The sequence below is a fragment of the Protopterus annectens genome, chromosome 7.part0 (genome assembly GCF_019279795.1).
Source record: "Protopterus annectens isolate FY-2018-M chromosome 7.part0, PAN1.0, whole genome shotgun sequence".
Classification (NCBI taxonomy): domain Eukaryota; kingdom Metazoa; phylum Chordata; order Ceratodontiformes; family Protopteridae; genus Protopterus; species Protopterus annectens.
Genome location: NC_056739.1, coordinates 1,998,986,265 through 1,999,004,318, shown reverse-complemented (window position 1 = coordinate 1,999,004,318; position 18,054 = coordinate 1,998,986,265). Strand labels below are relative to the sequence as shown.

General features: G+C 35.5%; 1 protein-coding gene across 3 annotated transcripts in view; it reads left to right on the top strand.

Moving 5' to 3' along the window:
• The window catches only part of LOC122807296 (collagen alpha-1(VII) chain-like), a gene marked incomplete at its 5' end in the record, with an annotated part of 1,562,855 nt that overhangs the window by 992,446 nt on the left and 552,355 nt on the right, over window positions 1-18,054 (top strand). For all 3 annotated transcript variants that reach the window (XM_044078425.1, XM_044078422.1, XM_044078423.1), the window contains 3 exon segments: window positions 8,672-8,740; window positions 10,251-10,286; window positions 17,453-17,509. In XM_044078425.1, the coding sequence (XP_043934360.1) occupies window positions 8,672-8,740; window positions 10,251-10,286; window positions 17,453-17,509 (162 nt within the window).

Genomic DNA, 18,054 nt, shown 5'->3' with positions numbered 1-18,054 from the left:
AGAGATTTTAACCATCTGTCCCTTGACCAGGCTTTTTTTTTTGATAGTATAGATAGTTGCTATGAAAGTATAGGAAATTATTAGAATATTTATAACATTTGTAATCAACCTGGCCTTGATATAATTAAATCATTAAGGTACAAATCAAGCGTATGATAAACAATATTTGCTTCATTCCTAGATGGCCTAACAAAACAGACCTTGTTGTTAAATAATTCATGCATTTTGGCAACGTAATCTATGGCAACCATTAGTACAACTCCTCCCCCCTTGTCATAATTATAAGTTCACGGTTATGAACCAAACTATTCATAAGGAACCATTCATCCTTAGCTAGTTTTTCCCTATTGAAGCCCTTCTTTTTATTAAACAGTTTCCTAATATCCTTTTCACACATTCTTTTGAACAGGGGCAATGTTTGATGTAGTCAGGGATTGAAGGTACTGGGTGTAGAAAACTTACTAGATTGTGAAGTCATACTCAAACAATCCTGCAAAAGCACTGTAAGATTTGATTTTCTGCCATATAATTTTAAGGATAATAAAATGTTGGCAGTATCTGAGGAAATTTTAGGAAAAAAGTGAATCCCTTGCTAAGTAATGAAAAGTGCAATTCAGTAATGGGTTCAGAGCTGTAGTTAAAAATGTTGAATCCCTGGTGCTCCAGTATAACAGGGGAAGTATCATTTGCACACAAACTAGAAAACAGTTCACTAGATAGTCCATAAACGTCTGAATGTCCATAAACGTCTGAATGAAAAAAAAATTAATATCCTTCCTGTCTCCTGATAACTTTTGTGTATAGTACATGTGAACTTTCTGTCAGAACCCAGCTGTATGGTCATCCTCTTCTGTGCTAGTCTCCTGGACCGGCGAGGTGGATCCGACTACCCACATTCTAATAAATGCTCAGCATTTACTGCAGAATAATTGTCAGTATAGTTATATTGTTGTTGAAAATTATTGTTATGAATAACCTGCTGAGTAGTATCACTTTGACCACCAACATAATCCAAATGTGACTCATGTTTCTTTAACATAGGAATAGGGTAGGCTGCTCCATTTAAATATTCAAGGCCATCCTCATTCATCTTTTTTCACTTTCTGTTCTTAATGTGTCTATTTGTAGTCTCAGTGTTCCTAAAGATATTATTATAATTAACAGTCGTAAGCTCAAACATTAAATCACTTTTAAAAGAGACATCAAGTTTGTTTACTTCCTCTAACAGCTTATCCATCTCTTTTTCATTAAGTCTAATAAGAATCCTAAGTATCTTTAAGCCACATTCATCAAATGCTGCTAAAAGTTCATTAAGTAAAGCTGTATCTTGTGGAATACCATTTGGAAATTTCCAGACTCTTAGCCCCTTTGGCATTGTACGGTGTGCTACACATTCCCTCAAATATGCATTGTTTACTTGCAATGTTTTAAATCTAGTAAGCTTTTTTTTTTCAAATAATTTTAACCATTCATCAAAAGATATGCTTACTTGTTACAAAGGATGAAGCCATGAAAAATCTACAGAAGAGTCTTTTAGCCAAGCATTCAAATCCACATGTGTCGTTGAAGGTAATGATTCCGGTGGTATATCTATTAAACCCTGGCCATTAGCAGCAACTGTTGAAGCAGTTAGTACTTGTTCTGCAATGGAAGATGCTGTACTGGAAAGTGGCATTGAAACGTTGCTGGTCATCACTGTAATATCTTTACTCAGTGCTGCTGCATAATTCATGCAACTATTTCTCTTGCTGATTGTGGAATCTAGAAGATGTTGTGCCTTTGATGGAGCTGGGGTAAGTAATTCAATTAATTGAGTTAACTTGCAAGTAAGAACCCCTCATATATATGCCTCTAGATGAAGCTGCCTGTCACTTCAATAGTGTATTCTTAACCACACAAAACAAATAAGCTTCACTGAGACTAAAAGAGTGAAAATAAATTCTGCCCCATGGCTAATCCATCAAAGTAAACAACTCACAAGAGACAGAGACAATGCCTGGAAAAAATGGCACAAAACTAAGACCCAGTCATACCTAGGTACATATCAGTGCCTCAGAAACCACACAAAGGAAAATGTTTGTTATGATAAAAAGAAAAATAAAACTGGTAAAAATAATAAAATACCAGCGTAGTCCAAAAAGTAAAAAACACACACTTTTAATCATAAAAAAAACCATAAAAAAAACAATTATTCCCTGTGATCTGTAACTGAGCTTTCACAAGGGCAACCTCAGATCAGTTAAATCAGTTTACAGACACATATAAAACACATATAAAAAATTATCACCAATGAAATGATGAATGAAATAATTTAATTAATAATTAAATACTAACCTTAAATGTTCACTAATAAGGTTCAGGTTTTTTTTAATTTTTTTTTTTATATACAACAGTCACTACTTGGTGCTTAAAAATTAATAAAAGAAAAAAAAAATAAATCCATAAATTTGAAATAACATTAAAAAGTGTAAATTTGTGTGCATTTCTTAATAAATACTTGTATATATATTAATAATATAATTATATGAAAATATATTTCTTAATAAGTTTATACAAAATATATATCATATATCTCATTATTTTTTTTTAAAAAAATTCTATCTACTGTTCTAAAGAAATTTCTACAGTCTATCAGCTTCTATAACAGTAAAGTTTTATGTTACAGAGTACAAGACTGATACATGATTGATGCCAGGTCATTACATCACAAGTCTGATCTGCCATAAGCACTCCCTTCTTCTCCACAAACCAGGTCACACATATATACAAAAAAAAAAAAAAAAAACAATTTGGCAAAATCTAAACAGCCACCTAAAACCAGGCAGAAAACCCACCCCAAATCCTTTGCCATGTGAAACTAACCAGGACACTGCAGGCAGATTCAACAAACACTTCATATTCAGGACTGTGCTTAACTCAAACAGTAATAACCTATATCCACCTCACCCAACTCTTCGGACAATAGCTCCACACCCCAGCTCAGTCTAACAACCAACCAGACAAATACCATCAAAAATAAATTAATAAAACAAAATCTACAACACTAGCTCCTGACAACCTGCCATCCAAATATCTTAGTATAGCCACTGACACCATTTGCTAGATCTAGTATAGAAAACTACACCCCAGCCTATGAAAAGCTTTCTTCATAATTCCATTACACAAAGGTAGCACATCCACTGAACTGTCAAAAGTATCGCCCTATAGCAATCCTTCTTCCCCTCACCAAAGTACTTGAAAAATGCACACAGCGGCAACTCCTAGCCATTCTACTTTATAACCAATTACTTTCTACTGCCCAACATGGCTTTTGACCCCACCACAGCACCAGAACTGCCCTGCTGCACTTCCTACATGCCATTAATCAAAGTAAAACCTCAGATAATTTTGTCTCCACCATTTTCCTGTACTTGTCAAAAGCCTTTGACGTGGTGTCACATCAACTACCCTCCAAAATCTAAATTTTATAGGCCTCATAACTCCCTCAACTAGCTGGTTCATCAGCTATGTAAACAATCAAGGATCTGTGTCAACATTTGTTCTCCAACATCATTTAAACCCAGTAAATATGTCCTATTACCAACAAATTCAATGTACAAAAAACTTCAAATCTCAAGACTTTGTGTCCACCCTCTGCAATTGGAATCCATTATAATCCCTCCCCCTAGACACTGCAGGAGAATATTCCAACACTTCCTTCCTAAACATCCTAAATAAGATGGCCCCCATTAGAACAGTAAGAATAAAGTCCAATTATGCCCCCTGGCTTACCAAACAAACTAGATCACTTCTTAAAGAAATAGATAAAGCCTGGGAAACTTGGGCCCATAACAAAACTGCAACAAATTGGCAATCATAACGTGAACTAAGAAATATATGTAAAAGCATATCAGACTTGACAAAAAATCACTATACTGACATACAATCAAAACACAAAAAGAATCCACAAGAATTCTGGACCACTGTTAACAAAGTTCTGCAACCTAGGCCAAACCAGAACACCCTCCTCCCTTTCCAGCACTAACTACATTGGCAATATCACCACCCAGTTCAACAAATATTTCACTGAATCCATAACAGCCCTCACCAATACTAACTGCCCAACACCACCACCTAATCTCTCCTCCTTAACCCATGAAAACAACCTCTTTTCCCTACAACCAATCCCAACAAGCATCATATATAAATATCTTAAGAAACCTAAACCTACCACCCTTGCAGCAGACTGCCTGCTGAATACCTTAAAATCACATCCGAAGCCATATCATACCCAGTCTCTTTACTAATCAGTTTCTCCATCTCAGAACAACATGTCCCATCTGTCTGGAAAATAGCGCATATAATGCCACTACACAAAGGTAGAATCTCAATTAAACTATTAAGTTACTGGCCCATTGCCTTCCTATCACCATTATCAAAAATCTTGAATGTGCATACACATTCAAATCCAGCAGCACCTCTTATCCATCAGACTTCTATCAAACACCCAGTATGGTTTTCATCCTTATCACAGAACTACCACAGACCTTATTAGCTTGTCTAATGCAATTAATCAACACTAGAATGAAGGTAACCTTGTATTTACCTCTCTAAAGCTTTCTGTACTGTTTCTCATAATACGCTCTTAACTGTATTATCTAATCTCAAACTAAGCTACTCCACTCTTGCATGGTTCCAGAACTACTTATCTGATCACAGACAAGCCGTCCAATGGCAAAACAACGTATTCCATCTTTTATCCATTACTTTAGGTATCCCACAAGGCTCCATCCTTGGTCCCCTTCTCTTCAATCTATTGACCAACAACCTTCATACTGCCACCCTACATGCTACACTGATCCAATACGTTGACAAATCAATTCTAATCTGTTCTGCCCCTACCCTCCAAGAACTTCTAAAAATAACACAACAATCCTTTGCATCAGTTGAAACATGGCTATCAGATGCACAACTCATACTTAATCCAAACAAAACTAAGCTGATGCTATTCCATCCCACCACAGCGACAGTTCCAGTCCCACCATTCAAAATAACTTCTAGCAGTAATGCCCCTAGTACACCAGTTCCCCATCCCAAACTTCTAGTTGTTATAATAGATCAAAACATGAAGTTTGACCTACATATTGCCCAAGCAATAAAAAAAAGTTCACAAAAAATTTGAAACTCTATGCAGATGCAGAAAATACCTATCCAACAATACCAAAGCCATTACTGGCAGAATCCACCTAGTCACCACACTTCTCTATGCATCCCCTTTACTCATTAATCTCAACAAATCTGACCTAGCCAAACTAGATGCTTCCTACAGCAAAATAGCAAAGTTTGCTACTGAATCAGCCTTTAGGTCTTATCACTGCCTGGCCCTTGAATAACTATCTTGGCTAGAACTACCCATCCTGCTAACTCTTAACCAGCTTACTATAGTCTATAAAATATTTTATCAACCTGAAAAAAAAACAGCCCTACAAGGTCTTTTAAATCAGTAACTAAGAAAATGCTTACTACAATCCAGCAACAAATCTCTAATGGAAGCTTCTAGAAGTAAAAATAGCTCATGAGACTCCCTATACTCTTACTACATAACAAAAATCTGGAATACCATACCACTTAACATCAGAACTCAAACAAATAAAGCCAACTTTAAAAACCTTTTCAGATCCTATTTAGCTAGCTCATGGATATGCACCTGTTTAGACCCAGGCTAAACTGTTCACACAATATATACAGATCCTTCTATTCTTTGGATACTCTTTTTCTTTCTATATCCCAAAAATGTAAACAATGTCATTGGTCTATCTGATTGCATCTTAATAAACTGTACATAACCACCACTAATGTTACCATTGGAACTGTGATCAATGTATTATGTAATCCACCTACCTCCAATGCAACCATTGGAATTATCTGACAACAATGTATTATGACACACTCTTTAACTACCACTAATGTAACACTGGTATTGTGTATTACAATAAAGTATTATGTATGTAAATACTGAAATTTAGTATGTATGATTTTTTTTTGTACATTAATTTCAAACGCTGTGGCAACCCCTAACCGGGAAAAGCCGAAAGAAGAAGAAGAAGAAATTTCATTCTTCCTGTTTGTTATAATCATGTACTGTTAAAAAATGGAGCGTTTCTACCCCGGCCTCCGCTGAAAATGGGCAACCTGCCCAGTCAGACTTTCTTGGTAAATAAATGTAAAATAAATAAAAATAAATAAATTTGCTCCTTCACTGAACGATTGACTTCCAAACACTGTAATGTAATTCATCAATTGCAATTGATCAGCAATACAACTTGCATTCTGCAACACTGACACACTGCTTTGGCAGAGGAACAAGACCACTTGTATTAAAGCTCACTATACCCCTTAATTAAATTAAATACTAACATCATGGTCACACAACCATGGAGAAAGGAGAAGCACCATGAATGGGTGAATAATCCTCTATAAGTCCTAGAATGACAAACACATCTGTGGAATTGTGACATCAGGGAACATGAGTCAGGGGGCTTAAGGATCTACAAAGTAATGTTAACATGTGATAAGCAAACCTGATTTTCCATTTCTTTCTCTGTGGAATTAGTTTGATGCATAATCAGTAATCTTGCTACTGATTACATAAATTGTTACCTGATTAATAAAATTGTAGGTAACATTTTGAGTGATGTAGGTTTCAGAATAACAAAAATAAAAATGGAAAAAAAAAATCAGACAACTTGACAATAGTATGACTAACTTAACTTCCTCTAATTTTCAGACCATTAAAGTCTGACTTCAGACATCTAGCAGCACTTTATTGCATACAGTCAGAAAAAGTACTCTGGGCTAAACCATTTCTGTGTTTCTACCTTGTGAAAAGGTGAGGGGTGACTTCAGGGGAAGTAGAAAATAAAACAGATTTTTTTTCATTAATTCATTCACTTTGTTCCAGTTTTATCCTAACCATAGTTGCTGGTGATCTAGAATCTGTTTCAACAAGCAATGGACTAAAGTGGGGAACTGGCCTTGAATGGGATGCTAATGCATATGTTTATGTACCACAAACACACACACACACACACACACACACACACACACACACACACACACACACACACACACACACACATACACACACACACACAAACAATAACATTCACAGCTGCATACACAGCATGTACCTACAACCATTGTGGAGTTTCACTAATTCATCTATTCACATTTTATCATATGGGATAAACCAGCTATACAGCAAATCTTCACCCTAACATGAAAAGGAAAGACTTCCTTCCCAAAAACTGACTCTGTTTTTGCTCAATGCCAAGATAAACTATATCCCTAAATGTGAACAACTACCTTTTGTAGCTTACATTTCATTACTATCCCTTCACACACTTCCCTACTTCTGTCAATTTCTCTTCCCTGGCTTTTTCTCTAAATATACCATAAGCCTGCTTTTCTCTCACTTTGTATTGCAATTCCTGTTTGTATTATACTAACTTACTTTAATTTCTTTGTAAACTGGCAAAAATTTCTCTAGCTATTAAATCATTGTCATATAACATGTAGCTGTTCTTAACTAGTGTTTTCATATTATGTCTAATTTGATATAATTATTTAAACTGTATTTTTGTATTGTTTTTAAAGACTGTAAAATTATTGTTCTTAAAATGTTTTGTAATATTTTGGAGCTTTTCTTCCTGGGCTTCCACTGAAAATGGGCTCCTACCCAGTCAGACTTTCCCAGTAATCACGTCAGTAAATAAATAAACACAGAAAGGGTACGCATATTCTGCACACAAAGAATCACATCTTTGAACTGAATCAGAAAACCAAGAGTTATGAATCAACAATGCCCTTCATACCACAATGCAAGTAAGAAAATAAAAAAACAGAATCTTGCTGAAGGAGTTTAAGCTCTTTGTTCATATAATCAACAACTAGAAAATTCACAAATGAATCCCTGATCTGTAAATACCTTTATAAGTATATTACTGTGAGTATGTTACAAAATTGTAATGGTCACAGAATTAAAAAGTAATGCTTCTCTAGCAGTCTTTGCAGATCAAAGAAAACAAGGCTACTTAACTTAGCAAAAAGATTGTGTTAGTCTTTGGAATTCTTTTGTATGCATAACAATCCTTAATACTTTACAAAATATATTTAAGTCTAAGTAAAATTGCTATAAAAATAATTTGTTCAATCAATGCTGAAGAGCAAACCAGTGGTGTTATCCTTCGGTCTAACTGTTCTCTTGTAAGAGACTTTTTACACTTAGTTCAGTCACATTCTGATAGTGTAAAGTTTAAGCCTGTGGTACATAAATAAAGCTTTGATTGGAATATTTCCCTTAAATGTCATTTTGTTCTGTTCATACTTAAGTAATTCTAAACACATCAAAGATAACATTTAAGAAAATTGTCTTTGTTATATTTTATTTGTGAACCATGCAAGTGAAATGATTTGTTGAGCACTCATCAGTTATTATCAATGCTTTTAGCAACAACTACATATAAATGTACAATACAGGTACAAAATAGGGGTATATACTACAGAGCGAGTCATATGACTTTTGAGCTTGTGGCATGATGTATAACTATAAGATTATTTTCATGAGACTTGACTGCATCAGCATCTGTATTCTCTCTAACATTAGTTAGATCATTTTAACTTTTTTTCATAGGGTATACCAGGACCATCAGGCCCAGCTGGACCCAAAGGAGGGAAAGGAGATGCAGGACCTCCTGGAGAGGTAAGATTACTGTCCTGGGTTATTAGTAAATCGTAATAAAGCCATGTCAGAGTACTTAGCATTAAACAATTTTGTTGTTCAGAAGAATTATTTGGTTGTAGAGGGTAAAAATTATCATAATTCCATGTGCATTTTGTTATGGTAGCAGCCTTATAACTTTATGAATCTAAAGATAAGCAATTGAAAAAAACAAGTGTTTGATGTTACCAGTGTGTTCCTTTGTTTAACACTTTCATGTGAATTAAGGTTGACTTTCTCAAACAAATATGCTAGGATTAATTTATATGCCCCTTGTTTCTTCAGGTTTCCAGTTAAGATTGAATCTGTGATAGCACAACTATAAAAATGCAAGTGGGATGTCCTGAAAGAGAAGCAACACAGATGTTTATTACATTTGAAAGGAATGAACTGTATACATCTAAACTATATCTCTCTCTATACATATATATATATATATATATATATATATATATATATATATAAAACACTGAGATAGCAATAATTTTATTTTATTTTATTTTTTATTTAATTAATTAATTTATTTTTTTATTTTTTTATTCTTTTATGATTCTAGTAGTACTAAACTGTATGTATACATTATTTATATACTTCTATGTTGATGTATTAATACCAATGTTAGTGATCCAGGACTAGAAAACATGTCAAAATATATCACTCATCTTTCCTTAGACAGACATATCCACCCATTAGAGTATTGTTGAGAAAACAGGTTTATTCTTCCTCAGCACTGAGATAAGGAATAACTAGTCAAGCAGAATATGTGACCAGATACTCTGTATAACTCATCAAGCAGTTATAGCTGGCTATAGACACAATTTAGTCTTAAGAGACAAAGGTAAAGCTTTCACTCTCCAAGATTCCTCCACAAATTCCACATCTCTTGAGTCAATATATGACCTGCAGGAGCCACAGGCTATGACTATAAACTCCTGTGTTGCTTTGATAGTTGTGGGTGTCTTTTACAGGAGAAATAACCCTTTTACTGGATCCTAATTGTCTGGGAAATATAATTTAAAATAAAACTGATATGTCTCAAAAATCATCGACTGGAAATAGAATGTTATTTTTGCCTGAAAAAATAATAAATCTGAACATTAGAGAAAATTTTAAGTTAATAGTAAAAGTGAGATTATTCTGATGAAAATTCTAATTAGAATTTGACAAGTACCAGCTTATCCGATTTTTGGAAACTTTCAATGACATTGTAAAAGCCATCTGTTTCTGAATGATTATTAACCAGTTATTGCTGGGCTCAAGAAGGATTGAAGTAGAAATATTATGTTTTACTGAACATGTAATCTGTTCAGGTTTTTAAACATTAAATTGAAGTAAAAGTTAGGAACAATGACTTCTATAATGCTAACTGTTATAGCTGCCTCTGTCTCCAGAATGCCAACAGCATTAGCAGCAACAAAGGTAAAACAACCGTGCTAGGAATGGTTTCGGAAAACCCACTAATGCTTATGAATATTTTTCTCTATTCCTGCAGAGTGTAATTGGACGCCCTGGACAAAAAGGTGAAAAGGTATGTATGTTTTAAATAAAATTAAGCTAGATCCCCTAACATGACTTTTCCTTTTTATTATTCTGTTTCTAGTCACTTAACTTAAAAAATAACTATATGAACTTGGGATTACATTTGTCCCATATATTTTCTTCAAGTAGTTTTCTATTCTTTTGAACATTAATCATTGCCTAGGTTAACAAAAGATAATAGTTTTGTTAACAGTTAAGATTTGTAGACTGAAAGCCATTCACCTTTCTTAGAATTGTTTTCGTGAATGACATCTTTGTAACTTCAGATTGCCTTTTGCATTTGAGTCACCCTCCATTTCTACTGTTATGGTAAAGTCTCCCGGATCTCTGCTCAGATAGATATACAGATGCTTGGCAATTTTTAGATACTAGACATATCTGATTATGTGGTAATATGTGACATGTTCTGAGAAGTAGTTGTTCAGGGAACTTGAAATACTTAGCATATAGGATGACTCATAATTTTTTTTTTTTTGCCTGAAAGAAACAGCATTGATAACACTAGAATACATCAGCTTTTTACTGATCTCACTCAATCAAAATGTATGTAACTGTCACCATCAGCAGTCTACATGCCCCCATGTTATGCCCATCTCACATTCCCTGTGTTTCACATGTGGCATAATTATTCCTTCATCGAAGTCATACATGCCTCATATTTTTGCATGTGTCTTTAAAACATTAATGCTTATAAGCACTTCCCATTAGCCATTCTTCCTAACTTTAGCAGATCATTATAGATTTAATAAAGTGTCAGTGTTATCATTACCCCTATCTGTCTGCCTGATGACTGATGGGTAATGAAAGTCTCCTTTAACTTCTTCAATTGGCTGCCATGTTGCAGTCATGTTGCATAAGTGAGCATGTAAGATGAGAAAGGACTTCTTCGACATGTGGGGCGTATCCAGAATATTAGCTCAGTATTAGAATCTGTAGCATCACTGAGTTGCAGAGTGAAGAGAGATCTGGACAAAAAGATAAAATAGTTGTGAACCAAAAGTCATAGGAGGAAAAACTCAGGTGGTTCATTGTGCGTACTGTACTGCAAAGGAGAGAGAGAAAAAGTGTGATTAAAACGTTTAGATGTATTAAGGGCAAGCTGGCCTGCTAAAGTCAGGATGCATATATTCACTGCTGCTGGACCATATGGTTGACATAAGCTTGAGCAGTCTCTGGCCACCTTTGTTTTTCTGGATCCCATGGGATAGGTCTGCCATTACTGTGCTTCCTGAGAGAGGCTCTAAGGAGGGGCTGTTGGTATGATGTATTAGGGTGATATGAATTCTATGGGAAGCATTCACATAATCATAAATGTTTATTGTAATTTTATTGTACTACTGCAGTTATGGCCAGTACTATTAAAGAGGAAATCAACTTACTCAGGGCAGGATGAGAACATCCCTACATATAAAACCTGTATATCATACAGTGGGAGGGGGGCTGTGTGAAGGGCCTAATAGGTGAATTGCATATTCATGTCCAGTGAGGGATCTCATAAGGAAACCTGAGTCAGGTAAAGCATGTGTTAGATGCTGGCATAGGTGAGGTCACTTCATGGTAGGGAAGGCTGGGTGGTAGGTCTTAGAAGACCTGATAATCAGATGCAGTGGTGGGTTCTTTTACAGTAGGCTGATAACATTCCAAGCCCAACACATGTAACTCAAGAAACTCCAGAAGCAGAAACTTACACTGAAACACCTCATTTGAATGGGTGGTTTTACTGCCTGCACCCCTCTGCAGGTACTGTGCCACCTTTTAACTCTGAGCTAATATAATTAAACTCCCAGAGACCACCACAACTTGGAGACAAATACAATGTCCGTGTTGCTACAGTTTGCAGTAAAAGTGACACCTTTTCATTAAAAACAACAGTTTGTGGTCAAATGGGATTGAGATGTTAGGGTGTGGTTTACATGTAAGCCCTTGCAAAATAAGAAAAGATGTGTTCCTTAAAGGCAAAGTTATTATTTATGATGGTGGCATCTTAACAAAGAGGATTTTTTAAGGCATAAAATGCATCTTGTGTGCCTAGAAAAGGTAATAATTTTAAATTCTGCTTCTCAAAAGTGAGAGTCCTGGAATAGTGAGACTGAAAAATGAGGGCTTCTATTTACCAAGTCCAAGGTTGTTGTATCTCAGAGTATTCCCTTGTTTCTTAGGTAAGGTGATCTTGATGTTATTATATATGAGTAGTGGGAGTGTGTGGCTGTAGGGATACAGCTCCCCACATTGTGAGGTACAAGGGTCTTGCTTCCCTGTAAAAAATCATTTTAACGGAGAACACTGGTTGATAACATTCACTATTCCCATTTTGTTTCACCTTTTTTTTCTTATAATTCTGGGGCTTGCAGATACAGGTTTGAAGTTCTAACATGGAGCCAACAGGTTAGGAGTTAGAGAAAGGTGTCATGCAGTCTACCAAGGAATGATTCATGAAAGCCCGTGTAGTAGGTATTAAAAGGTACAATGAGTTGAACGTTTTTTTTAACTTACCTTGATGTTTGATGAATTTGGAAATAGTTATATTTGTTAAGGGGCACATGATTGCAGTCTCCTACATTGAAGAGAGTTTTCTTGAATTCATAGGCATAGGAAATGTTTCTGAGGGTCAGAGGGAGCTTGTTTCATGATAAAGCAGGAAAGTAGCTGTAGAGTATCTGTCCAGTAGATTTGTTAGCTTTGTGAATTTGTAAGAGACATTGGTCAGAACTTCTGATGGATCGAGTGAGACAAGAGAAGATAGGTTAGGGCAGGCAGAGGGCTTGTTCAGAGGATAGAATGGATGATGAGAAGTTGCATAAATAAGAGTTGGTTAGGAACCTCAAGCCAGTTGAGAGTATGAAGAATGTGACAGTGGTGTGATTTTTAAGGTCAGATTAGCTGCAAATTTTGCTACTTTGTTGTAGGTAGTTTCGAGTTTAATGAGTAGTGAGGGCTGTAAGTTAGTTAAGATTTGTGAGCTGTAGAGTAGGTGAGGGAGGAGGTAAGCTTGGGCTAGTGAGATTCTGGAGCTGGGTGTGAGGAATATTTTATTTCTATACAGAAGGACAAATTTTTGGTGTGTTTTCTTGACACAGTGATGTACATGGACGTCAAATTTAAGTTGGTCGTCTATGGTTGCACCAAGGAGTTTGGTGTGGGTATCGGCTGTGATAGTAGTGTTGTTAAGGGAAGAGATGGCAACGGAGGGTTTAGTAGTAGTATGTATTTCTAACAGCTGCTTCTTGGAGTACATATAGACTCCCCCCGAGACTAATAAACCGATCCATTATCCCATTCATCTAAGAACGTTCCACAGTTTGCTTTGGTCTGCACAGTCAAAGGTTTTAAAACTGTCGATAAAGCAGACCTAAATATTTTTCTGAAACTCCCTATCCATCTCTGTTATCTAGTGGTTGTTGACAAATCCTTGATGACTCTGTCTATACTGAAACCAGCTTGTGCATCTGGCAGTTCTCAATCTGTACACTGCTGGAGTCTAACTTGCAGGATCTTAAGCATTACCTTACGGACATGTGAAACCTAAAATTTTTCAGTGCTCTAGGCATTCATTATCATTTCTTTTTATTGGGATCAGAATACAAACTGCCCTTTTCAAATTCAAATGTCATTGTTTTCTCTTAATTTACTGGTAATTTATAATTTCGCAAATTATTAAACAATGCAGCTGGAATTCCATCACTTTCCACAGACTTGTAATTAGCAGATCTTTCTATGGCACATTTAACTTCACTGTCCAGAATCCCTGGCTCTAAATCAGAGAAAATGCTATCTTGTGGATCACTGATGTTTGGGTCCTTCTTGTATAGTTCTTATATGTATTCGTCTTAAGGTATCTTAATATCCTTATATGTATTCCTGTTAAGTCATCTTAATATCGCCCAGCTATGCATTCCTAGTAGGGAAACCATAACCACCATGAAAGATTCACTGCAGAAATGACAAACTCCTTTGAAACAGCCAGAAGGAAAAGTAATTCCTGCACTTAATTTGGAGTCTTTAAGCCCACAAGACAGCTTATGTGAAGATGTGTCATTTTTGCAGTGCATCTTTCATGGTGGCTGTGGTTTCCCTTCTTGGATTCCTTCAAACTTTGGTTGGTTATTTAGTTTTGGAATCCTTGGGCCATTTTGCTTTCTAGCTATGTATCCCTGCCATGTCATCTTAATATTGTCTGTTTCTGGGGTCCCTCCTATCCTTGTCTTTTAACAGCATAAGAAAAGGCTTTGAACATAGTTATCAACAGATTGTACCAAAAACCATAGCTTAATTTATGAGATCCTACCAGGAAATGATCAAGATAGTGCGTAATGCTGTGAATGCAAAGTATAACAAGTCAAGTTAAAAAAAAATCAGTACATAAATTTTCATTGCTCCATGTTTATTCAGATTTATGCTCAGATCACCATTTTCTTGTTGAGTCTGTAGTTTAACTCGTTCTTCAGTGCCTTAAATATGTTCCAGTCCTGAAGAGACTGTTTCCACAAAACAGAAGTAACTACAGTAGTCTCTATACCAAGTGACATTTTGGTACTCCATAGAGTAATACCTTTGAATCATAATTTAAAATTACAATTTATTTCTGTATTTATTTTTTTAAGTTTGTTAACCTAGAGAGTCGGCTGCTCCATAGACCGTATTCAGTCACATCTTGGTTGATAGGCAGGAATGATACAATTTGAGTAAATATATACAATATAAAATGAGACAATTGTACATGTATAATATGATAAAGGCAAGAAGAATTATATATTAAAAAAACGACTAATGCAAAAACAGTTGAAGAAAAGGGAAGCAAGTAAGGCAATATATTGGAATTAATACTTATAAGAAAATAAGTGTATATATTATATTTAGAATATTATACAAATGATTAGATTGACCTTTGTTGTGAGGTTGGAACAAAGAGTAATTTGTTGGAGTAAGTGTAAGAACGTTTAACTATTATCAATGAAGCATTTACAAGTTGCTTGTTCCAAAAAGTGAGATTTTTGGTGTCTTCATAATTGAGATAGAGTTTCAGCCTGTCTAATTTCCTCAGGTAATAAGGCAGTTTGTTGGGGAGTGGAATTGTGAAGCAGTGTAAATGCTAAGGAGCTAAGAAGAAAGGAAGCCTTGTGGATAATAAGGAGCTTGCTGGATTTTTCGATAGTAGTGCAGTGATGTTCTGTCAAAGTCAAGAGATTTATATACCTAAGGATGTGATTTTCAGTTTTCTGAAGTAAACATAAGTGGAACATAGAAATAAAAGTAAAGATAGGGGTGTGGATTCAAGTCTTCAGAGGAGCACATTAAGGGCAATGGCTGTTTTTGCTTCAGGATAGAGGAGGTTGGAAAATGTCTGTGCTACTTTTCCTTCCGAAGAACCTCTTAACACTGTAGTTTATTAGATTAGATCCTGAAATATAGTAAAGTGTAGCTTTGGAAATATGGTGCCAGTGTGGCCATAGTGAAAATCTAACTCTGAAACAGGAATTATGTTAGTTTAACAACGGAAGTGATCACTTAAGCATGTAAGTGCATAACATATTTGTTCATTATATAACAACAGAACAGATTTGGGAATAAGTCATTTTTCTTGGACATGAGGTTTTGAGTATCCAGTAGATTGACTACCCCTCTAAGTACCTTAACTGTGTGTATGTCCTCACTGTTTAGAATGATCGCTGCTTATTTCCAATAAAAACTGTTGTAATGAAATACATAGGGACCCTGTCAGCTATGACTTTGTGTGTTAAGAAGGTGCTGTTCTTTACAGTGGCATGCATGATCTCACATTTTCTTACCATTTGTAAATTTACAAAAGAGAGCAGATATATCTCAGCTTAATACAGTGAATGGCTTTGGTTTGTGCTGTGTAGTGCCTATAGCCCAAATTAGCTAGCAGGAAATGGCATAGTAGTCCTGTGGAGGGGTAGTACAACATACATATACATACATGCATACATGTGCTTACATACACGTACATACATATACATAAATACATAATACATACATACGTGAATATACATGCATACATACAAGTATTTCAAGCACGGACATTAATGCTTGTCTAGCCTGCCAATATACTAAAGCAGTTTTTCCCATAATAAGTGTTGTGGCTGTTCTTAAAAATACCTAAACTAGTACTTGCTTTAATGTAATTTGGTAGTCTGTTCCATGCATTAGCTACTCTGTCAGAGAACCAATTAGTACACTTCTCATTCCTACAGAATCTTCTACGTAGATTGTCTGATGATTCTCTAGTACTTTTTGATAACCCCAAACATTCCCAGAGGTAGTTGTTTCTAAATGCCCTTTATACTTGAATAATATCGACTCTTAGATATCTGTAAGAAACACTGTACAAATTCAGATATTTTAGTCTTTCATAATAATATAAATTTTCACATCCATGGATGATCTTGGTATATTTCCGCTGTACTCTTTCCACTTTACTCATGCTTGTTTTCTTATAGGGTTTCCATATTGTCATTCCATGCCCCCCCTCCCCATTGTACTCACAACCACTCTCATTTCAAATCTCTCCTCCATTCTTAGCTTACCTCAAACTGGGAATGTTCCTGCTCCCTTCCCATCTAAATTATACTGTTGTCTCTTTCAAACCTCACTTCAGTCTCATCTACTATCACTTCTGATCACTAGCATCATTGTTAGAACAAACACTAAACTTGTATAAACACTTTAAGACTTGTAATTTTAATTATATTCTCTGTATTACTTTTGTCTTTATCTATATTTTAACATTTGTGTTTTTAAGTGTATACTCCCTGATTTTGTATTTTTGTATTTGTATTTTAAATGGTATATTTATGCTTTTGTATACTGTATATTCCATACTGTACTTATGTTATACTCTACTTTTGGAGCTTTTCTCCCCGGGCCTCCACTGAAAATGGGCTCTGCTTGGCCCAGTGGACTTCCCCGGTCATCAAACTGCAAATAAATAAATTAAATAAATACATAAATAAGTTTGGGTCTAATGTAATTAACAAACAATGCCTTCATCATTTCTGATTTCCTAGACTTGATCTTTTTTATACAACCTATAGTTCTATAACTATCATTAACCAACTGGTTGATATGAACCTGCCTGTATAGTAGAACATTAAATGCAGTTTTGATGACTATATCATTTTGATCTTATCCTTTTAGGGTGATTCAATTATAGCAGCTGGTGTGACCGGAGCACGTGGACCTCAAGGAGAACAAGTAAGTTGTAAAACAAATGCATGTTTCTGCCTGTCATTTAATGATACAACTATTGTTCAGTGTAAGAGGTATAAAAATTGAGTGAAATCATGTCTGACATGTTCCCTCCAGTGCTGCAGTACCTGAAATTAACTTATGGGAACAGTGAATGATGAGTGTATTCTGTGCTGAAAGTAATTATGTATTCTCCTCTGTTGTTAGAAACATCTTTATCTGGTATGTAGAAGAGTCCTGTGTAAAAACAAAACTTGTATATCTAAATAAATTCCAGAGATATTTCCATTTAGGTGACATAGTGGTACAGCAAGTAGTATTGTCACCTCATAACAAGATCTATGGTTTGATTCCCAGCTGAGATGCCCTCTGTGGAGAGTCTGCAAGTCCTCCTTATGTTCATGTGGGTTTTCTCTGAGTGCTCTGGTTTCCCCCCACATTCCAAAGACATGCAATAGGTGGACTGGACATTTCAACCTGGCCATAGGTGTGAGTGTGTATGCATATGTGTGGTAGAGAAGAACAGCTGTGGCAGTGCTAGCCACCTGGTG